Below are 25310 nucleotides of genomic sequence, written 5' to 3' on the forward strand. Positions count from 1 at the left end.
ACGGCTCTAAGCGGCACATACATATACATAAAGTTACATAATTTTGTATGCCGCAATAGTGCAAATTTTAGCATACAGAGTTGCATGTAGAAAGGATTCTATAGCTAAAATATATTGAGATTTCATGGCACTGCATAATTATGTGTAATTGTATGTAACTGAGTGTTGTTGTAGTTTAATTTGAAAAGCATTTGCTGCTGCTGACCATTTGCTACTGTTGTCTTGCACACACAATTACTGGCGCCTTAACGTATGCAATGCTGGAAAGCACAAATATGTATTCCACTTCTTTAAGTAAGTGTTTTAGTGCAAAAATCAAATATGCTGGGAAAACGGACGGAAATTTGATTTGTACGAAATGATGATCACTTAATTTGTAGTGCAGCCGTCAAATCAGTCAAATGTGTCAATTTGCCAATATGTTTACCCAAAGATGATTGAGAGCGTAAAGGGTTGACTGTTGAATGCTCATACTTATGTGCATACAATATGTGTCCCTTCATCTGTAGGTATGTGTAGTCATAAGTTTGTTTGTGTTTGAGAAATTGTTTGACTATTTATTTCGTTACTTCAACTTATGAAACGATGATTATACTAGGGTAGTACAATAATAATATTGTATTGCTTTAGTATAGGGTGTGCCATGCGGAGTATATATATATGTATTTTAAACTTATTATCGCGAAAGATAGATACTGTCCAGTTAAAACATCTATCAGAAGTGTAAGTAAGGTATACGGTATTTGAGATAAGATTTTATAGTTATATTGTATTTAACGAGAAATACTTTCTCACATTCTCTTCCTTACTGCCTACAATGTGGGTTTCAGTATTTTCTTTGACACTTTTAGTCTTAAGCTTATGTATAGACGGATTGGGTTAGTACGTAATTCATTTCTCAGCGGATTTAACTGTACTTCTAAGCAAATTTCTTAATTTAACTTGAAAAATATTAAAAAATAAATAAATATCTTAATTAATAAATTTAAATCATAATATTTTAAAATTATCTTAAAAAAATGTTTTTTTGAAAAGAAACATTTTTGGAAAAATAATTTGCATTTTAATATATGCATATATATATAATAAGGTAGACTTCAGTCATTCCTTATATATATAGGCGTTCTAAGTTATCACGTGATCCTATGTGATTTAAGGGTACTTCTAAGGATAGTTATATCACCTAAGCCAGTCATAATAAGCAAACCTCAATGAGATAGTAAAGCTATAAAAACAATTATTTGCACCAGCTTAGTATACTTTCAGGCGCAAATTCGTACATATGGACTATGTTTACACTTATATATGTATATCTATATATTTATATACATATATCTATATTTATATATATTCATAGCACCCATTTACACTTTTGCTCAACGGCTTACGATTACCACTCACTTAAAGGACATTTTGAGTAGACACTTATGCCAAGTGGCACTGCACAAATGTCAATATATTTCTATTAGAGTGTAAATACATATGTATGTGTGCAGGTGCATGTGTGCGTAATTTTCGCATTTGCATTTAACGCTGGTGTGTCATGTAATGCATACATAAATAGCAGCCACATGCTTTTGCAAAAATACGCATAAATACATATCTACAAACATATACTTGTATTTGCATATGTTGGCCTTGGCAACTGACAAAGCTTACAAAATTTGTATATAAATACATATATGCTATATGTAATGCTAACATTTACACTTGCAGCCAACTGTAATCAAAAGTTGTATGCACAATTTTACACACACTCATGTAAGAACTTATATGCTTGCTCGAGCGCGGCGCCACATTTGAATCTCAACTCGTCCCTCCTTCCGCTAAGGCAAATTCGAAACTCGCGGTTATTTAGTAACTATTCGGTTTATAGAGTCACCATTTTCCATTACAAAATATACAATAGTACCATATGTATATATGTATGTGCTGTGTGCTAATAGATGGTGGTAGATAGTGTATTAAGTTGTTCGCTTGCCGCTGGCAATGCAAACTTTCAACTCGTTTTGCACAAATCGCACAAATTGTAGAAATTGCATAAATCTGATGTCGTGAATTACATATTTTAATTATGTATGCAAATGTACCTAAGTGTTGTTGCATGCAACAATTTCCAATGTAGTAGCAATGTTGCACGATAGATGGTTGGGTTGCTTTTAAGCGGCAATTTAAGTTAATTTAAGTAATACAATACTATTATTCTTTTAAACAAAGACAAAAATATTTGAAAAAAAATTATATAATTAGTTTAATTTACAACACAATAAAATTACTTTTGAAATACTGTTAAAAGAAATAACATATGTACATTTTTTATGAAAAATGTGTGTTTAATATATTTTTTAAATTATATTTAAAAAAATAATTTTGAAAAAGCAAAGAATATTAAAAAAAAAATATTATAAATAAATATCTTAACTGGATTATTCTACTTTAAACATAATATTAAAAAAAATACTTATTGAAAAAACAAAAACTTTTTTTATATAAAATAAATTTGATGTTTGAAACAAAAATTTAACTTCATATAAAAAAGTTTTGTGTTCAAATATATTTTCATAAATTTAATTTATTTTTATTTAATTAAAAAAAAAAACTTTCTGAAAAATTTTTATGAAAAAGTTGTTGTATATAAATATCTTAATTAATTTATGCTATGTAAAACAGAATATTAATAAGTAATTTTTGAAAAAAATGTAAAAAACAAATAAATAGTGTTTGAAAAACATAATATAAATACTGTTAAAAAACTAATTATAATTTTTTTATGAAAAAGAAGTTGTGCTTATATTATAATACTTTTTTTAAATTTAACTAAAAAAATATTTTTTGAAAACAAGAAGAATTAAATATATATCTTAATAAATTAATTTTATTTAAAACGCAATACTAAAAAGACTAAGTTTTGAAAAAACAAAATTTTTGAAAAACAATATTGTTTGAAAAAAGAATATAATTTTAGACGATAAAAAATTTGTTGATATACAAGTATGTATATTTTTTTTATTAATTAGTATTATTTAACCTCACTATGCTTACGTATATGACGCCACACTAACGCATTTTATAGAAATTAATGGCACCAAACTCTTTATCATTCTTATATAAAATATCATTATTAAAATATATTTAATACACTCCACTCAATTCGTGATATTTCGAAAAAACAGTTTGGTTAATTTTTATTACATTTTATATTTCATTAAGTCAACGTGAATATATTAGAAGTCAGCAGCTCTAGTGGTTTCTTGGTATCTGGTATATTGACGATATAAAATTAGTTGGACTCATATTTTGCTTGGATTGACTTAGAACACCATCAAGGTTAACAAAGCTATCTTGATATTGATGACACGGATAGCTTTTATGAGACTAAATATTCAAAAGTATCGAAGTGTGATGGACTTATAAGAATTGAGATCATTTGGTATATCAAACTACCCTAGTTATCTGCTCATCCAATAATATTGGCGCGAGAACACTGGTTCCGATCTCATATGTACCTAATGGTTGCAACGACTTTTTACTTAAGTAGTTTTCTTCATTTATTCAATAACTTTTGTTCTTGACCAACATATCTAGGCATTCTTTTATATCCGAAACTATGCTGCATTAAGAGATATTTCATCATTCTAACAAACAGTAAATAAATATTGTTTTAGCAGTATCTTTCACTACTTTAAAAACAATTTAAGACACAATAATTGTAAAAAAATTTCTATTCGTCCTGTCCTTTCTGAAATTGAAAATTGTTTACATTGAGTATTTCATAAATTACCGATTTTTCATTGTACTATGTTCATTGTTGCTTCAATATTCGATAGAGAGTCAGGCTACAGTTGTTATAGGTATAAAATATTATAGCTTATTTTCAATTTCAGGAATAGTCCACCATCTTTAAAAGAAACAATAAACCTTATATTATATCATTGGATCATCCTTTTCTGACGAGTTATCCACCATTATCTATAACATTTTTATTTATTGTAGTCGAGCCTATTGTCATTTCATCACATTTCCTATCGGGTTATGAAATATCCAATCTTCCAAATTCGCTAGGAAACTTGCGTTTATCATAGGCTACGCGATTTTTAACTCACTCTTCGATCAGTACGTTGGTGAAGCGATTTCAAATAAAGAAAGAGATGCGCTTTACATATGAAAGCAGCAAAACTGCGAGTTTAATTAAAAATATAAATAAAATGAATCCTTTTTTATCTTAGTCACAAAGTGGTCAGTGAATTGTGCAATTACATGTTAGCCCCCGTGGTTGTACAATTGACCACAACCGTTTGACCGCATTTAACCAGAGGAAATGAAACTCATAAGCGCAGTCTACCGCATATATACCCCGTATAGTGTTCAAAAAAGGGAATGAAAATAATGAAACTGTGAAATAGTAAATGTTCAATTGATTACGAAGAGTAAACGGGCGATGTTTTTCAATTTCCAGCAATTCCCAGCGATTGGAATTAGCATTTCAGCGCTAATGAAAACACTGGTGCACGCGCAGAACCGCATGAAATGTAATATCCGGCTGCATATATACATGTGTGTGTGTGCTGCATGTGTATAGATGTTAATCCGCCCCAACTCCATTGCAATTGCTATTCAATTAGTCGCCAGCTTTGCTGGTTCTAGGGATCTTCGAAGTTTATCAGCAGCTTATTGTTTTTCACATTCTCCATATACAAGTATTTGTAGATATGTAAGTGCATATGGTTGGAGTATATATGTATGTACTTATTTAACAGACTACAAGTATGGTCGCTGTGGTTGCGTCGATATGCGGATTTGTTACGGGCGACAGCCATGGCGAGCGTCCAACTGTTGCACTGTCTGCTGGCAGGTGATAAGCCTATTAGCTTAATCTGTTGGGTAAAAGCGGGCAGAGAGAGTAGAGTTGGAGGGAAGGAGGTTAAAAGCATATGTATTGCTATTTGTTGGTCGCTTTTCTATTATAGAAAGTTATTTAAGAAGGAATATAAAATAAGTTGGCTATGTAAGAGCGTAAAAGTTTAGATAAGCTTAATTGCAAGTATATCTCACGAAATATTTGTTGCTCTAAAAAGTAATAAATTTAATGCTTAATTTCAAACTTTTATAAGAAAAATATAAAAGCTACTTTATTTTAATATAAGATTTTCGTTTCCTTTTGTACAGTTCATGTTGCCAATTTGAACAGACAGATGGTGCTGGTAACGTAATATTTATAATAATATTTTTAAATAGTTCGAGATTAGATATTTTTCATATTGCTTTCAAGTATTAATAACTTTTACTGCAAACATTTAACTTAGTATATGGCGCTGAGATCCTTATGCTTCTTAAAATTATATTTAAAGCCCGGTTTAGTTTAACTATAAAATGTCGTACACATTTCAATCAGATTGTGAGCCAAAAATTTACTTGAATTCATTGAACCAGTAAGTCTAAATTTAAGATGTGAATTAGCAAATCTATTTTAACTAAAAATTTGGTAAATTTTTCAATCAAATGTATATTTGTCCCCAGCTGTCCAAGCAAGATCCCTGTTAGGATCGACCTCTTATCGCCGAGACCCTTATGCCTATAAACATTATATTTCTTAACCGCTTATGACATTTTCAGATTCTAAACAGATTTTATTAAACTCAGGACGTTCGAGACCCTTAATTACTTTCGATGGGCTATATGTTTTTAAAAGTAGCGAAAACTAGTTGATCTCGAAAAAATGGTCTAACTATTGTAGTAAATATTACTATGTCGAATATTAAGAGAGTAAGTTCAGTAACAGCTGCAGAAGAAACAGAATAAGCTAGTATAAATTAATTTTAAGTACCGAATGTTTGTACTTGACTTCCAAACCTTGCGCCAAGATGTTTGTAACACCCAAAAGAAAACGTCGGAGACGCTAAAAAGTATATATACTATATATACCAGCGTGACGAAGTGATTCCGTTTAGTAATTTTCCCAGTCTGTATATGCGAGAACTAGTCAGTTTTTAAAATATCGGTCTGAAATTTTTCGGAACTGCCGATATTAGACCACTATAGCATATAGCTGCCGTACAAACTTAACAATCAAATTCAAGTTCTTGTATGGAAAACTTTTTTATTTGTCAAGGAATATTCAGGAAATTTGGCACAGATAATAAACCACGGCATCGCTTCAATATCCGAACATATTGTTTAGATCGGACCACTATAGCTTATAGTAGCCATGCAAACTGACCGATTAAAATCAGAATAAATATATTCTTATACCGTTTAATGCTAAAAAAAATGCACTTGTGAAGAGTATTATAGCTTCGCTGCAGCCGAACTAAACGTTTTTTCTTTTTTTTGATTTACAATTTATTTTCTAGAACCACTAAAGTTATAAGCCTTTTGTCATAAAAATAGAAAAGTCTTTGTTACTACTTTTACAGCTTTCTAATAAATAGTTTAATGACCCGCTTTGTTCCACATCCACTAATGGTCGTTTTGTAGTTGTTGGATAAAAAGGTAAGGAAGTACGGAAACTATAAAAATCGCTCCCTCACCAAAATAGAGCATAACAAAGCGTAAAACCGAAATGCGTTGAAGTATTCGTCGCTTGCAGATTTGTTGCAAAAATTTGAATGCATTGCCACATGCACTCGACTGAGTTTTCCATATAAAAAGTGCAAAAATATAGAACTCCGCTATACAGTAGTTAGCATAAATATAGAACAGTTGCTGTTGTTGTGATTTCGATCATGCTACGGAGGCTTTTAGTCGAACGGAGTATTCATCTTGGCACTCAACGGACAGACAAATTGTATATATATACATATAAACATAAATACATACATGCGAATTAAAACTGCTGGCCGAGTTGGTGCTTCGCTGCTCGCTTTTCGCTTACCCAACCCGAAAGCTGTGGGGTTATTGCAACTTGGAAAAGACATACAAAGCCCGGGTGCTATTTATTATTATTGTTTTTGTTTATTTTAATGGCAATATTCGGCTAGCAGCTATGGCAGCCGACTGACTTTCGCTTTTTTTTTAAGTTTTTACTAAAAATATTTTTTTTTGGTTGTGATTTTTGCCAAATCGCACTTTATTACTTTTGTCCGCGGCTGGTTTGTGGCAACTATTATTTTTATGCATTTTTTTTTGGTTAGAGTTTGCATGTTCATTGCTGTGAAAAATATTTGCAGCGGAAAACTAAAATTTAGAATGTAGTTAGTGAGTCATGTTTAAGCGGCAGTAAATACAAAAAAAAAATTAATAAAAGACATACAAACAATGAAAAATGTGCTTTGTAAAAATGTGCTTGATAATAGAGTCAGGTTTATATTTATTGAAGAAGTAGTTAATAAAAATATTCACGTGTATGTTTTGCGATGAAAAATATGCTCTGTTGGGATTTCATGTTGTTAGTGGGGCCTTGGGCAAAAATAAGAAAACAGAAATACAAAAAAATTATTTATTTATTTTCGTGTATTTTCCCACAATAGCCATTTTATTCGAGATTATTAGATTGAATTGATAGTTTCTCAAATTTTATAGTTGATACGAGGGTTGCCTTTTACATTTCAGTATTAGAGAACAAAAATAAATATCCATCATCGAAAATCGTTTTATTGTTTTTCAAAATATTCTATACACTTTTGCATGCGTTTGAAATAATTATCGAAGCACTTTTGCCACTGTGATTGAGGATCTCCAAAACATGCGTTTTGAAGGCATCAACCGCTTTTTCAAGTGTCAAAAACTTTGATGCCAAAGAAGTCATTTGGTGCCAAGGAAGAACTATACGGTGGATGACTCATCAAATCGATGTTTTGAGCGTTCACAAATGCTATTTCAGTCGATATATAAGAGCTCGCACCGTCGTTGTAAAGAGTGATCCGTCTTCGGCTGTTAGTTTTCTTGATTCTTTAAATTTAAACTGGCAAACACTGCTATTTATTTTCGGGATCATAAGCGTAAATCCACGATTCATCACCTATCGATGTCATTGGCGTATTTTGAAGCACCATTATCGTATTTTTATAACATTTCTCTCGACCAATCGACACGAGCGCTTTTTTGAGCGATTAGAATTGAAAAATTGTGTGGGATCCAACGTGAATAAATTGTTTACAATCAAATGTTTATTTAATATTGAATGTATGCCCCTAATACCTATAGTTGTCTCATCCTCACGATAGATCACATGACGATCTTGAAATATCAGTTTACGCACAGCATTAATAGTTATTGGGATAACAACTGATTTTGGACGACCTTCACGAAATTCATCATATGATGATCTACGACCTTGTTTGAATTCGCCATACCATCGATAAACACTGGCCCTTGATGGAGCTTAATCGCCAAAAATGTACTTAAGTTCATCGATGCAGAGCTGGTGAGTTAACCCACTTCGAATATTGTAAAAAATAATCGAAAAAGTTCGTGATTTAATTCCACTTTTTGGTCGAGTTGAATATTTTAAGTTACTGTAAACAATATAAATAGCGCTCGTATGTCAAAACGTCCTGAGTATCTATTACGTAAAAAATGTCAAATTTTACCATAAAGTAGTGAGTTGCCAGATTACAATACTACTATCATTGAAGTTGTCCAAATTGCTGTTATATTCTACTTGCTTATTCAAAAAAAAAAAATAAATAAAAAAACGCTATCCATGACAAATTTCGTGCAGATATCTCGTTAAATAAATAGTTTTCCATAAAAAGACTGGATTTTGATCGGTCAGGTATGGTAGCTATACGCTATATATATATTTGCTCTCACGTTACGTTTCTTACCCTTTCATGAATTCTGTCTACAAAAAATGTATGCTCAAACTATACTATTTACATCGACTGTGTATACATATTATAAACAAGTATTATATATTACTATGAATAATAATTCAGAGCTTTCTTGTTCTTTTCTAATGACTTTCAGTTCAGAAAACTAGAGATGAATAGCCATGAATGGGTTTAAGGTGCTTGTTTCCAAAACTGCTAGATTTGTGTAATAAAAAAGTTATAGGATACGGTTTTTCTTACTGAAGAGAGATAGCAATTGCTATAGTTTTTGAGCAATACTAATTATGTAACACTTTTCTCATCTCTCTTTCTTCATAAAAACTGCATGAGAAAATCGTCATCGCCAGAAGGCACTTTGATTAAAACCTTAAAACCGCAAAAATTTACTCGCAAACAAAACCAAACATTTTTCATTTAACTGCCTAGACAGTTGGACCTGCCGCGTCAAAGGAAAATTTGTGCTCAGCTACAACAACAACAAAAAGGAAACCATATGAAATGCAAGAAAAAATCTATGATTGATAATAGCCGCTACACACTCTCTCATTTTCAACGAACAAATCATAGATGCGGCAACAAAAAGAAGATAACTGTGATATATGGTGTTGATGCACATTAGGGTGGTGCTTAAATTAATTCAATGTAAGAAGGCTTTCTGATCTTAGTAACTTAATAATATCGGAAAGAAGTGAATAATAACTACTACATTGAAATATTTCCCGATTTTGATTTCCGTTTCAATTAAAGGCAACATGGAATCAATATTTATAGGCAATATATATTATTATAGGAGTATCGATTGGAGAGTTGAGTTTAAAGAAACCTAACTTTTTTTTCTAAAGAACTACCCTTAGATATGTACATACATATGCCTAATTGATATATATGCCGATGCAGACGGATATCAAAAAGTCATCAACAACAGACAACACCGCACCAACAAAGCAGGTGCAAGGCATGCAGCGAAAGGGTAAAAGCTATAAAACAGCAGAGAGCAAAACAAGATAGAGTCGGAGAAAGAGGCTGCAACTGCTGGGATTGCGCTGACATGGTCTTGCTTGTTCGATTTGAACAGCAATAGCCTATGTGGCTTTTGTGGCAAATGACGCTGGCAACAGTGTCATTAACAGTTAACAAATGCTATGGAAATGGAACTGGAAATGGCAATGACAATGGCAAACAAATCGAAAAATGCTACAACTACATAGCTTTGATAACGAGCTCGGTTGCAGAGACAAAACAAAAATAACAATAATAACAATTTACAACATGACGGCAACAACCGCTTTATGCTCATATACTACATACATACGTTAACTACCTGGCCTTCCCACACAGTCGCCACCGTATAGACAAGTAATGACAGCGCGGTAAAGCTAAACAAAGGTTTGCATTTCGCCAACTCATCAAATACATACTTGCTTTCATACTACCAATCAGCCACAATATGTTGCCGGTATTCAATATCTACCCACAGTCTAACCCACGCAACGTCATCACCATGTCTGCCGCGTCGTCTGTGTGACGATGTCGATAAGCAACGCTGCGCATAAATTCCTCAAACGTTTGCTGATAAGACGGACATAGATATTCGTAATAAAATAAAAAAGAAATACAAAAAATTGCTAGAAAATAACATAAAAATGTGCCAACCTTCCCTCACATATCCAGCTGACCAACATCAAGCACTCATCACCTCATCAGCCGCCATTGCCGACTCATTGCTGAGTGTTAATGTCATTTTTATGCCTGTCGCATGTGATTCGTTTAATGCTCGTCTGCTTTTGTCCTTTACCGTTAAACATTTTTGGTATTAATTGTTTGCGTTCTGTTGTTGTTTTTGCGTGTTGTTACTGGTGTAAATACGTTGCTAATGAAATATTAACGGAATTGTAATTGAAAACATGACATTTACAGTACTGATTTTGTTTTTATTCTACTACTAGGGCAGCTAGATAAGTCTGTGACTTTTAGTATTAATGTGGCCACAACATTAGCTCGCTTACTTTACCTTAAAAAATAATATGTTGTTTTCACAATGAAGATCCTTTAATAAGTCAAGTAAGCCATATTTAAGTTATTAACTCTGCTCCATGCACTCAATATAATGAGTTTCAACACCCCAATATATTTTCTCGATAGGAAATCGATCAGCACATAAATATAATATCGATAAACTTTTTTGACCCGAAATTGGATTTTTCAATACCGTTATTGTTGAACCTCCGATTGGTTTTACGCCGCATATAACGGTTAATAAGTAAGATGTATTTTCTGCCAGCCGCCATATATCGAATATAAAGATTTTCGTATTACAAATATTAACATGAAATTATATATAGAGGTAACAATTAAAGATAAATTAATACCAAAATTGAACTGATTTGGTTTGTGTCTGTCTTATGCCAAATAACAAAGTCGTTGTCTTTACTCTTGTCCTTACAACCATATATGTAAACAAGGGTAAATAATTTATGAAAACAAAACAAATCACGGTAGGATGAAAGACATCAGAAACGAAGGATTCAAAAACAAACATTAAAAGAAAAATAATTTACGGACGAACTGAGGTCGGAAAGAGAAAGGGGAGGGAAGTGATTGAATTTTTAAGGGTTAGAAACAGTTTATCTCGCTTTCCGGTAAAACGTCGAGTCTTTTAGAACAACGTTATGTGGAAATGTTGTAGGTAATGAAAATAATTTTTACAACTACTCTTCTCTAGAGTTCTTAGTGCTCGGATTGGCAATTTTTCAGACATTTTACTGTTGTATTATATTCGGAAGGATTGAGAGTTGAGATGCAATAATCTAAGAGTATGACTCGATTTTAGTTAGATCTACTTGCCCAGTGAACGAATGTTCGAAAAGTGGTCCACTCAACTCCGTGGTCTTGAACTGTAACTTTTGTTAGACTGTCTTCTAAACGGTCTGCTTCGGTATTTGGATCATCCCGTGAATTCAGTTACATTTTTTGCCAAATTAAAAAAAATTAAATTTTAAATTTTGGTACTTTCCTCCACTTTTGACTCAATAACATTCGCGCGACAGTAGTAGCAAAATATTGCATGGCAAGCATTTCATGAAGTAATAATAAAAAACTCATATTTTATTTAAAATGTTAATGCACGCGGACACGACCAGAAAGAAACGAGAAAAATATATAAAAGAATAAAACAGCTTACGCCAGAAAAAAGTTTAAATACCCGCACAAGCGTATAATGCACACAACGGGACACTTCATGACTTCATCATGCATTCGCCACAAAAGATGGTTGCTGCTCAAACTCGAAGCTGCAATTGCCACACATAACGGTACAAGTAGACGCTTCGACAGGTTTCCGTTAAGCTTGCAAAGCGAACAGATGAAGCAGTTGTCTGTTCGTGATTTTCGGTTCCAACGGCGTGGCGCACCCATTTGTACGGCCAATTGTCGGTGGCGTCTTCAGTTAAGCGGCCAATAAGCGCCATTTTGCGCCAATGTGCTACGATGCGCTCGAAATATTGGATATTCGCCGCACACGCGCAACAACAGCGACTCGCATTGTCTGTGAAATTGAAACGTTCACACAGCTCCCATGTGACCTCAAGTGGCGACCGCAACTGCTGGGTGGTGCTCTCGTTGGTCAGGCGCTATTTTGGTCGTTTAAAGTGCAATTTGGAATTTTTATTTGGTTAAGCTTTTATTTTTTTGTGTACTTGTAATTTTTGAATTACACTTTCTTTTTATTAAGCAAAGCGGATTTCGCGAGCGCTGGCGTTTAAGTGTCACTTCGTTTTATTTGTTTTTGAAATGTGAAAGTGAAGTTTCCTTACTTATTTCCAGAAATTTTCCTAAATTGACTTAAAAATATTCGAGTATGCAAATAATGTGTGAAAATAACCTAAAATCGTTGAAAAGAGAGAGTAAAAAAAAAGTTGTATGAAGCAATTTATCGTTAAAGCGATTGATATAACAAGTCATAAAAATAAAAAGCCTGAAAAATATTTGCAGTGTATATATTCGATTCAAATTTCTATGCGCTAAACAGGGTATATTAAGTTTTCTACGAAGTTTGTAATACTCGAAAGGAAACGTTGAAGATTCCTCTGAGCTATCAAATCAGAAACTTGTATGGAAAACTTTATTTATTAAGTTATTTGTACGAAATTTGACATGGATTATTGTCCAAGGCAAAACCACAATCTTCGAAGATATTGCTCAGATCGGGCAAGAAAAAATTAATATAGTTTTTCTTTCTCGGCATTTAGAGATAACGGTTCTGGAGATCATTTTTCAATCATAGTGTAAGCTGATATGGGATTTCAATTAATTAATATTGGTTTCCTAAGGGATCCAGTATCGCTTGAAAAGTGGATTAGTAAAAAATATTATAAGCAGATGCAGATTATATTCAGAATCTTCACTTGCCAATTAACTTCTCTCTCTCTGATAGTATAGTAAAGTTTAAATACGGTCTTGAAATCACACTAAACATAACTACGAGGGTGGGTAAAAAAGTCTTATATTTTTTTTTTACTTGGTATTCTCAAATAGGTTCTTAGATATCTCTATGAAAGTCTTTCCAAGTATGAGATCTTAATTGTAACAGGAAGGTCCTCCGCTTTACAGTTTTCTATTTTAAACTTATTATCAGCTCGAAACATTATAATAAAATGTTGCGCACATATTGTTCAGGTAAAACCTTACCTTCGTACCTCTAAGCCTAGTGAGCTAACCAAAAGCAACTTAGTAAAAATTCACACCAATTATAGATCCATACTTCAATAATGCTCGTTGCAGTAGTTTGCTTGACAGATTTTAGACATATTGATTAATAATTATAGCCAATTTAACAAAAAAAAATTTTAATTGCCATAGAATTGATTTGCACTAACACTCATTGGACACGAGCAATCATTCAGGTGTGTGCAACACGCAACACTAATGACCATAGCGCCATGCATTAGCGCTTGTAGCCGAAAGTGAGGCGTTGAAGAAGACGAAGGCGATGCTGTAAGCGCCAGCTGCCACTAATTACGACATTAAGCGGCGCAGTGGCTAGCAGCTAGCATGGCGAATGGCGTGAGAGATGCCACTTGCAACAAAAAAAAAATAAAAACTTGAGCACTCGACTGCCTGAGTGTGTGCGCCTCATACCAACGAGCAAAGTTTGTGGCCTCTTAATATCTGGTTGCATCTGCTGTGCATAACAAACCGTTAACTTTTTGCGCGCTAAAACAAGTTGCAAGAAAAAATCAACAAAATTTTTTCCGATGATGTTTGTTAAGCGCTCAGGTTGCCATGTATTTATTGTAGGTATTTATGACGTTGTTGTTTTTTTAATGCGCGCTGTGCCAACACACATGTTGACCATTATGATTGATGGCGTTTGATGGCCGTTGGCGCACTGGACGGCCGGCAAATCATGCAGACAATATGAAAACAAAAGTCTTATTGTTGTTGCTCTCCGTTTACATTGTTTGTTGGCGTTTCCATGACCGCTGCTGCCACTGCTGCAAGCGCAATTACCGCAACCAATACTACGGCGCGACGCATCGTCCAGCCGACAACGATGACTGTTAAGCGAACGCGTCTCGTCGCTATGGATAATGTTGACTATGATGCCGCGCTCACACCCACGCCAAAATATTGGTACAGTGTGCGTGTGGGGGGACTTAATTGCGCGTACGCGCGCATAGATTTTGCATATTGTATGTGAGCGCTTTGCCCACATACTTTGAGCATTGATGTACGACTGTTCCGAGGCATTGATTCAACGTCTGCATCATAGAGAGAGCGCTTGAGTTGTTGGGGTGCGTTGGGTGTCGTATGCGCGCCGGAGTTTGCTGTCTGTTTGTTGGGGTTGCAAGCAGACACATGCCATATGCTGTCGCTTAACAAACGCGGTACAATAGCAATAACAAACGGACATATAGACAGATACAACAACAGCAATCAACCGTCAATGATTGATTTTTAATTATCAAATACTTTATCGTTTAAATGAAATGTTTTGATTTGCCTTGCGCATTCTTTTCATGCCACAAACTGCGCGTTAGTTGGCTGCAGGTCACTTCACTCCACTCGGAGAGGCGGAGAGAGGGTAAAAACTTTCATTAAGCGGGCGTTTAGTTGATAAATATGTATGAGTCAACAACTTTTCTTTTCTCTACGCTTGTTTTCCTAGTTAAATGGCCAGCCGGTGCGATTTCAGTATATTTTTTACGGTTATTTTGTAGCAAGTACGCGGGAAAACCCCTCATTACATACCACATACCCCTCATTACATACTTCATTCTTCGATTGCAAAGTAATCAAGTTGGATAAAATCTTTGTTTCCCCGTTTTAATTCCTCATGCCACTAAGGTTCGGCTTTGCTACAATGTTTCGGTTTCTTTTACAAGGACTTGTATGCCGCATATTACCGTTGAATAGTGGCAGTGGTCCGAGCGTCTGGTCAGTCTAATGAGGCATGACATTTGCAGCCTAGTCTACTCTTTTAAAAGCCCGTTATCCATACACATATTCCAGCTTGTTAGTAGACAGTCATTTTTTACTTGCATACTTTTGTGCTCAGTTTTTAATTATTACTGCGACAGCTTTTAAACATATGCAACGATTTAAAAACGAAAACAATGCAAAATGCCGGCGTAATTAGTTGTTGTGTATGCGATGATGTGGGATTACTATGGACGTGCTAATTGAAATTTGTGTTTTTATGAGACTGGCGTAGAGCCCAAGGGTATACTATGGATGGAGGCTAGTTAGTTATTTGGAGGGCTTAATAATGCTGTCTCTTCAATAACCAGAGAAAAAAACTATGAGAAGATTAATAGTAGAAATTGAGAATATACAATCAATGTATTATAAAATATATTTAATAGTGCATAAAGTTATATATCCCATAACCTATACTAGTAGCATAAGAGATCTAAAGAGCTGACAGCTCAAATAAGTAAAACTGGTATATGTTTCCAAATACCTCTTAATTTAAAACTACTCTAACTCTCTAACAATAAAAAAAACTCTTCAGAAATTGAAAATTCTTTGATAATCCAGCTGTGCTTGCATTCAGATTCGTTATGCGATGAAAACCCTTTAATTCTCCCTTTAAAGATTTGGTAAAATACTATGATTCTCCGGTTAAGATGGAGTTGAGAAATATACATTTTAAAGAAAACTATGAGTTAGCTTTGGAATAGCTATGGATTGAGCAGGTTCAAATTAAGACAGGGTTGAGAAACGACTACGAAAAGTCTTTCAAATATACGATGTGTTATAACTATTTATAACAATTTTAGGTAGAGTTGAGAAATAACGAAACATTTTTCAGATTCATGTTAGTTCTTAGTTGAATTCAAAACAGTGCATTAACAGAAAGATAAATCTATATATAATTGCATGTATTACTAAAACAATAAAAAATCATACGTACAAGTATATGAAAGTTTTCTCTTTATGGGTCTGAAGCAAGTGAGATTTTAATCTTTGGATTAGAAGAAATAGCACAAGATTTTTGTTAGAACTCAATTAATACTTTAACATATTATTTAATTGTTGAATTTTTAATATTAGATATGATAAAGTTCCTTTAGTGGTGTGTTTTGAATCGATAAATAAGTTATTACTTGATTTTAAGAACAATTTTTTCACTGAAATGCATACGTAGATAGATAGACGAGATGCTTTACTTATTCAATTTTGTTATAGGCCAAAGCGATATTTCGTTATTTATTTCATCTATCGTTGTTTTAGCCAACGATAAAAATTATCGTTATAAGTTTTTATTAGTAATCAAATCAATGGATCACTTTATTTAGCTTAAAGATAATGACTTAATTAATGTTAGATAATGGAACTCAACCGTTAAAGTTCATTTTGTGAACAAAAATAAAATATCGATACATTTTATTTATCGATAACTATTTTATCTGACCCGATTAAGTTCATTTTGAAAAATAGTTATGCTGTTTAACGAGTTATTTTATTAATCGATAACGATTTTTCTGTATCGATTAAATTGGCCTTAGTGGTTAACGTTGAAGATCAAAATAATTTATCGTTTCAAGACATTTATCTATTCAAAACTAATATCTTTAAGTATTTGAGAAATACTTTTATAATTTTTTAAAAGAAAATTATTATTTAAAAAATAAAAATTTAGCGAATAATTTTAGAAAAATGTTAGTTGAAAATAAATATTTCAAAAATAATAATAATTTCAATAATAAAAAATATTTTCTTAAACATCAGTTATCGGTTAAAATAGTTCAAATATAAGTTCAGTTGAAAAATAAATCACCTTAACGTTTTTTTATTATTGGTTAAAAATGTTTAGCCGTTAATTGATTCAAAACCTTAAGGATGTGAAAAATAATTTAAACAATTTTATAAGGAAAATGCATTATTTAAGTAATAATAATAATTGTAATATTAAAAAATTTAAACTATTTTAGGCATTTTTGAAAAGAAAATAAATAATTTAAAAAGTTATAATAATTTTAATAATAACAAATATTATCTTAAGAACCGAAACGTCACTTATCGGTTAAAATGAATTTAAAATAATTTTTTTTGTTAATAAAATACTTTGTCGTTTTTTTTCGATTAAAAGTAATCACTTTAAGAATTTGAAAAATAAATTTAGCATTTATAATGAAAAACTTCTCGGTGCCCTAAAAAAATTATATGTATATAAATAATAGCGATACATATGTATATACAACATTCCATTGATGAAAATCAAGTGAATGCCAACCAGCATGTGCTTAATGAAATATCCTGTCTATCGGCACGACAATTAAATCGCTGCCCACAAAAGTAATAGGCATGCCATGACGCTGACGTACAGTCTGCCACCCCCCACGCATAGTTAACAATACATTGATGCATTTAAATTAATATGCCTCTGTTTGTGTGTATGTAACATTGGATTCATTTGCTTCATTGAGCCATTGGACGACAAAACAATGACAAAAGGCGCAATCAGTGTTGCCACAGTGATAATTACAGTTGTTGTTGTTGTTTGCTTATTGCGGTTTGTTGTTGTTGACAACAAAGTTACAACAACAAAAGTCTGCAAACAATGAGGAAAAACGAGCTTTTGTTTCGGCTTTTCTGCTGATGTGGACATGAATTTTCGCTGACGAATGTATGTAGTACATATGTGTGGGTGTGGGCAAGCAAGATATATCGTCATACATAGGTTACTATTTTACTCACTACCAACGTGTTTTTTGTGTGTTTCAAGAGGAATGCCAGACTTGCCTTCAAATACCTTTGTATGTGTGGTAATAGCTGCGATGGTGGTATGCAATCAATTAGCATCCATATCAATTACCTCTGCCGGCAGGTATGTTATATGTATAATAACTATATGTATTTCTTTGCAGAAAAGTCTTATTTTTGTTGGCAGAAAATATTTGAAATTGATACACATATTTAGGACTTTTCACTCAAAATATAATATATAAATAAATTACTTTAATAGATGCAATCAGTTAAGAATAAACTTTGTATAAAGATAAAATAAAAACAAAAATTAGAAATAAAAAAATTAAAATATAATAAATTAATAAAAAAGAAAACAAATTAAGCAATTAATTGTTAAAAAAATTTAACTAATGCAATAATTATTTTAAATTACTTGTTTGGTTAAAGTAGGAAAAAAATTAGATAATTCATTTTTAAATATTAGAATTTTTTAATAATTTCAATTAGAGTAGGAAAAGGTTAAATAATTAATTGAAACCATTTAAATTACATGTTTTTAATTTTTATTATATTTTCTTATTTTTTTTTTATTTTAGGTAGTATTTAGTAGTAAAAAAATTAAGTAATTAAATGGGAAGTATTTAAAAGATGAGAAGTATTTAAAAAAAATTAAGTAATTAAATGCGAAGTATTTAATTAATTAATTGTTTTAAAAACCTTGATTTAATTAATTACATTACTTAATTTGTATTAATTTTTTATTTTTAATAAATTCATTATTGAAATATAATTTTCATCTTCCCTGCCATTAGAAAATTGAAAATATATTTTTTGTAATTCTCAAAAGACAAATTTCCAGCAATTTTCGGAAAATAAAATTTCTAACTTTCGGTATAATTGTTCGAAGTAAAAATTTATTAAATTTTCTTAACTATTTTTAAATTAAATCAGAAGTGTGAGTGTCTTTTGAAATCTACACATTACAATTTGAGAGTTTCTATTACAAGTATACTTTAAGACTCATCGAGAGTATTACCGCAGAAATGCCATTCTTTTAGAATGTTCATATGCCATATAAATTATTAACAATATTTTTTATTGAAACTTTTGTTTAACGTTAATGTTTGTTAATACTTTATAGACATATAGTATTGATGACAGTATTAAATGTGAACGTCTTTTAACCTCAAAAGCAGTGTTCCACAAGTTCAGAATTTTCATACAGGTCTTTATTCTCTTTAATATATTCACATCCCTCGATATCAATGTATATGTTTTGTGTATACAATTAATCCACGTATCCATTCACACATTGTTTTCTCATTCTCGGCTGGTATTTGGTCATTTTTTTTGCTTTGTTAATTGATTGTAATTTGTGCAAATATTTCTGCAAATTGCGTGCAAACTTTCCGCCAAAACAAAGCTACAAACTAATATTTGATTTACATATTGGCTGTGTGCACTCATTAATTTTTAACAGTCTGAGTAAAAAATTGTGTCAATAAATTATCTTAAGCTCTATAATTAAATATAATAAAAAAATTTTGAGAAATAATGGTAAATAAAATCAATTGTGGCATCCATAGGTATTATTTATACTGAATTCATTGCTGTAATTATAAACTATAATTTTTCCCTCTTAACCTTCAACTTGAGTACATGAGTTTATGAAAATAACTTACTACTGTCACAGTTAAAAAAAAATTTAAACAACTTTTACTCTCAAAAGAAATGCAAAAACTTTTAGATATACATATGTACATACTCATAATGAATTGAACATAGATTCGTATAAGTCTCTAAAACTGGTATATTTAAATTAAAACGATTAGTATAAACCAAAAACATCGTCATAATCAAATATAAACAATTGGTATATATATAAAATACTTGCACAATAAAATATAAAAACTAATATAAAACATGAAGCCAACACAATCTAATAGAAGAAGCTGATATAAAACTACTGACATATTAAACTGGTATAAACCACAATAACTGACATAATAAAATAAAATAATTGGTATAAACTATTAAAAAAGGCATTTTCAGAAATTAAACGTGTCATATCTTACTAAAACTAGCATTTTCAAGTTCAACTGGTATTAAGCACTACAGCTGACATTTTGAAATATATACTGGTATAAACCGCTAAAATTGGTATTTTCAAATATAAAGTAGTATAAATCACTAAAACTATTGTAGCATAACCAAATAGAGATAGAATAACAACACTTCAGCGAGGTATCAATATTCTCACTAATTGAATTAAATTGCTTAACTTTATTATCAGATTTCGATATGCTTAACATAGCTAGTAGAATGGTGGCGCATAGAAGACGGCTGGCTATAAGTTGTGAACCAAATTTTATAAATTCGTAAATTCTCTTTGAGACAAAAGCTTGTGTGGCACTTCCTGCCAATGACAGCCGATTATATTTTTTGTTATGGTAAATATTGCAGTAGTTATTGGCGTTGTCGATGTTTCTACTACCTTTGTGTGTGGGCTTATCGCCGCCGCTTTGTAATAAGTTCATAAAATATTTTCCCACAACAAAGCCGCATAAACTAATTTGCTTTTGTGCTTTCAGCCGGCAATATTTGCCTCTGTTCGCCTGACAGTTTGCTAATAAATTTGCAACAAAATTCGCCAACCACACAGAAATTATTTGTGTAAAACGTCAGTTGGAAGCTTTTGTGGGCTTTACCGACGCTTTAACGACAAATGCAGCAGCCGCACTGCTTTGACATTATTTCAATGCTTTTTAAAAACTTTTGTATTGTTTTTTGTTTTTGTATTTCAACTCTTTGCAGATTTTTGTCAGCGGCGCACTGTTTGAACTCCCCTCAGACACGAAAGTATTTGGCTAATTAAAAATTGTTTGTGATTCCATATTTTTTGGTTTTTGGTTTCAATATTAAAGCTCAGCTTTGCTTTGCTTTGTTTGACGATATATGATATATGATTATGTGTTGTTTTTATTTTTACTTACCCCCTCCTCCTTGCCTTGTAGGAAATGCACTGCACCGGAGCGCTGTATGCCGGTTAGAAACCATACTGGATGTGTCAGCAGCAGACGCTCCATCAGGCTCAAGTCGCAGGGCGGGCATTCGTCGGTGCCGCGCGATGTTTCGCTCGAGGTTTCGCCTTCGGCCAAAATGCCACCATCCGAACTGGAGACTAGAGATGTACGTGACTGGAAGGAAAGATGAGAAGGGCGTGAGTATGGTTGAATAGGTGGTGGGTGTGCGATTTATGTAATTCTAATGGGATAAGAGGGTTTGTTTATACAATAAAAGTGTGTAATAAAATACAATTTTAGTGCAATAAAATATTGTTATTATATGAGTTTGGATATCATGGTGGCGCTAATATTACGAAGTTATAAATTTGAAAAAAAATTGCTGCAAAAACATTTAACTTTTTAATGGATAATATATTGATTGTTTCCATCAGCCTTTATGAAGATATTTTAAATAGAAAAAACCATTCGACCTTTTTACCTGCTCGTTGTGTCTTTGTTATATATTATTATATGCATGAGTCGCCTATAAATATACTCTATATCGAAAAAAAATATGTGGCAGCTATGCCATACAAACTGATCCATCAAACTCAAGTCCTTGTATAGAAAACATTGACAAAGTATTTTCACGAAATTTGGCACAAATTATTAGCTAAGATAGCGCTATAATCCCATAACAAATTTTTCAAATCGGACTGATCAAAATCGATGGAAACCGAGATTAAGATCTCTTTATACATTGAACAATTATCGCTTAACGTTAAACACTTCTAAGAAACGCTGAGTTTAGTACACAAAAGAGTTTCTTTAACTTATGTTAAACACAATTTTTTTTGGGGTTTATGGGAAAGCGACACAGTTGTGTAACAAAATTTTGTTTGTCACGGTGTCGATAATGTTTAACAGTTGACAATTCAAATTTATTTATTTAAAATCCAATTGGAAAATAAGATATTAGGAAGTATATTTATTTGTTAGTTTATGGGATAAATTTTAATTTATTGGAGAGTGTGTGGGATAACCTTGAGTTTATTGGACCATTCGGTGTCTAGCATTAAACACAAGTTCATAACACGGAGTTTAATTAACAAAATCCTGTAAATCTTTGTAAAAGACACTTTTTTAATATGTGAAAACTTGGACCCACTATTGATATTGTTTGACTGTTTACTATGTCAACTATTAAAAATGTCAAACTTGAATTAAAGTTTGTAAAACATTAAACTCCCATTTACATTTGCTCAAAAAGGGTCGAATTGACCTCCATGGGAGAGCACTAGGGAGTTAAATAATTTAATTTAGAATTATTTCTAGCTTAAAAAAAGTATATTATATAATTTAAAAAGAGAGTAGAAATATAATAATATTGTGGTGGCTATAGATATGTTTGACAGTTAAGTGACAGCAGAATAATAGATAAAAGGAACAGCATTTACAAGTAGTGCTAGACGATTTTTGGCAAGCGATTTTACTCACTTCAACAGCAGTTTGAGCGCAAAAGAAAGAAAAATCTACTAAATTAAATTTTTTGATTTTGTCAGAGGTTTGGGAAGCAAAACAGAAGAGGGAGAACTTAGAAAAGTAGAAAAAGGCTGGAAAAGTAATGAATAGCTTGTCATTAACGCTTTTATGTTAGAGCAGCTGTTGCCAATGGCAGATACAACAAAAAATCTACAATTCGAAGTAAAATTTACGCAAAGGAAGCTGATCGTAAAAAGAATAAAGTGACATTTGGCTACTAAGTTAGGATTTTAAATGATTTTTTTATTTATTCAGATGAAAAGGAGGTGTTCTATGTATTATGAGAGGTGTTTTTAGACACAGAAACACGTTTTTAAATTTTATTTAAAATTAATGCTTTAATTTCCTTCTAGCTTATAGCGCGCATACCGTTATTCAATCCTGCCGCCAGCCACACAAAATGTCAAAGCACTTTGATGTTTTTTTTCTGCCATTTTCTTCAGATAACGGCAACCACCGTTACGACTTTCACTCGCAAGCACCCTTTTATTTATTTGGAGTGACCATTTTTCATTTCCAAGTGCGGCAGTTTAAATTTTGATGCAACAAAAATACAAAAAAGTGTAAATGAAATTAAAAAGTCGTACGTTGTATATTTATGGTAGAATGGGAGAGAACTTACTACACTTGTGCTCAGAAAGTAAAAAAAAAATCGTCCACCAAAATATAAAAGTGTAAAATAAATGGTGTGATAATGAAATGCGATCTGGGCGCCGTGGAACCCCTCTCGGCCGAAATTTTTGACTGTCACTCATTGCAGCTGGCAATGCAGCCGCGTTTATTTATGATAAATGTTGTGCAATGCGCACTTTTTGAGGGGTAGTCTTTTTATATACCTCCCCTTAATAAAATTTAATGTATGCGTGTGTCAATTTTAGCAGACAAGCTTTAAGTATAGTAACTATAATTATTTTGTTTTGATTTGAATACTTAGTTATTGATTTGGGACCAAAAAATCACTTTTATTATATTTCATGCCTGAATCTATGTATACAATGCAATGCAATTTTTCATCGAAAAACATTGGAAATTAACGCTTTTCTTTAATGACAATAAATTAAATAAAAAATGTTAAAAAAATATATTTTTATTTAAAATTGAGAATAACTCAAAAATTTAAATTAAACTAAGATTTCCAAGTTATTCCATTTTTACTTTGTTTTACAGCTAATAGTATAAAATAATAAAAACGGTCCGCCATTTCTGCCTTTTTGCGACGTTCTCCGTGAATGAAATTTAAAAAAAATATTATCTACAAAGAGATATTATTCGTACAGTGAACGGTCGAAAAAATGACTAAATTGCGGTGTTTTCTCAAAAAAATTGGGTTTATCAAAAATTTTGGTAATTTCTGTCCTGCCAGAAATAAATTTTTGAGCAAATCAAAAAACTGGTAGGTTAATGTATGGAAAACTATATACAGAAAAAATATTGGTCGTATCATTTGCATCCAAGTAATTACTTAAGCAACATTGTAAAATGTAGTTTTGAGAAAAACGCGTTTAAAGATAAACTGATTAAGCTTATTGAACTGCACGGCTGCATTTTAGAAGGCTGAAACTCAATAACTGTTGAAGATATCGATTTGAAATTTTAGTATGTTACTTTTAAAAATATAACCTATCGAAAAATGTAAAAAACATTTATTTTACACTAGTGTGAAGTTACTATAAAAACAAAATTTTAAAAAAGGTTATAGAATATTCCTAAAATTTTGAAATAATAAAATGATTAATTTATTTTAAAAAAATATATATAATATAAAAAAAATTAAATTAAATAAAAATTTGATGCCTAAAACTTTGTAATAATTACTTCTTTTTTAATTGTTTTTTTTTTAAACACCTGTGAATATATACCAAACAAATTTAAAAGGTTTTCATACTTATTCCAATATTTCATTAAAAATTAAAAGTATTTCGAAAAACGCACAAAGAGCTGTTTTAGGTTATTGCATAAAAATTGAAATATGCCAGTCAGTTGGAAGAAACCTATTTTCTCTTCTATTGATATAAATGTAAGATGAACTTTATATTTTAATTTTTTGCGTTAATTCACTACAAATAATAAAATTACCCGCTAAAGAGCGGTAAAAACCAACTACGTGCCAATGTTGCTCAGCAGATGGATGTATCAAGAGATACAAATAGCTTTACAGAAAAATCTATATATAGATACGTATGTAGGTATGATATGTATGTATGTATGTATTTTTAAGCACCTAGTGTCGCATTACGACATTTGAAAATCAAAATTTGTGTAGACAAACAAAAATTTATTAAAAATTCCAGGCATGACTGCAACGAAAAGTATGAGAAAAAGAGCAAAATACACATACTTGTACATATGTACATAAAAGTACCCACTCACAATATGAAGGCGAAAAATAACATTGAAACAGAAATCGCTTGCGAAGCGGAAACCGGTAAGCACCGCAAGCTAGCGAAGTCAAAAGAATGTAAACAAAAATTTACGCCACAACAAATGTGCCGGGAGACAATAAACAACCTGAGCAACAACAACAATGACAAAAAAAATTCGCAAAGCAAAATGGAGAATGATTTGTTTGGCGCATATTTGAAGAGAAGACGGCGCTCAAACACCTGCACGACAGCCGTTAGCCCTGCCACAAATATTGGTGCAAGAGCAAAAAGTGAACACAAAGCGTGTAGTACACACATATATACATACGTATACTGCTGTATGTATATGAACAGACATGCTTATAAATGCTAAGTGTAGGGTATTTCATACTTCTTAGGTTACTCATACGACCCGTGTTGCCCGCAGCGCGCACAGC

At 31.9% G+C, this 25310-nt stretch overlaps 1 protein-coding gene across 6 annotated transcripts in view; it reads right to left on the reverse strand.

Annotated features, from left to right (window-relative positions):
• Positions 1-25310, reverse strand: part of spri (Src homology 2 domain-containing protein sprint) — a 444507-nt gene that overhangs the window by 34027 nt on the left and 385170 nt on the right. For all 6 annotated transcript variants that reach the window (XM_014229879.3, XM_036371164.2, XM_070110331.1 and 3 more), the window contains one exon: positions 20957-21160. In XM_014229879.3, coding sequence (XP_014085354.2) covers positions 20957-21160 — 204 coding nt within the window. The remainder of the gene's footprint in view (positions 1-20956; positions 21161-25310) is intronic.

This window comes from Bactrocera oleae, chromosome 5 (genome assembly GCF_042242935.1).
Source record: "Bactrocera oleae isolate idBacOlea1 chromosome 5, idBacOlea1, whole genome shotgun sequence".
In the NCBI taxonomy this organism is placed as follows: domain Eukaryota; kingdom Metazoa; phylum Arthropoda; class Insecta; order Diptera; family Tephritidae; genus Bactrocera; species Bactrocera oleae.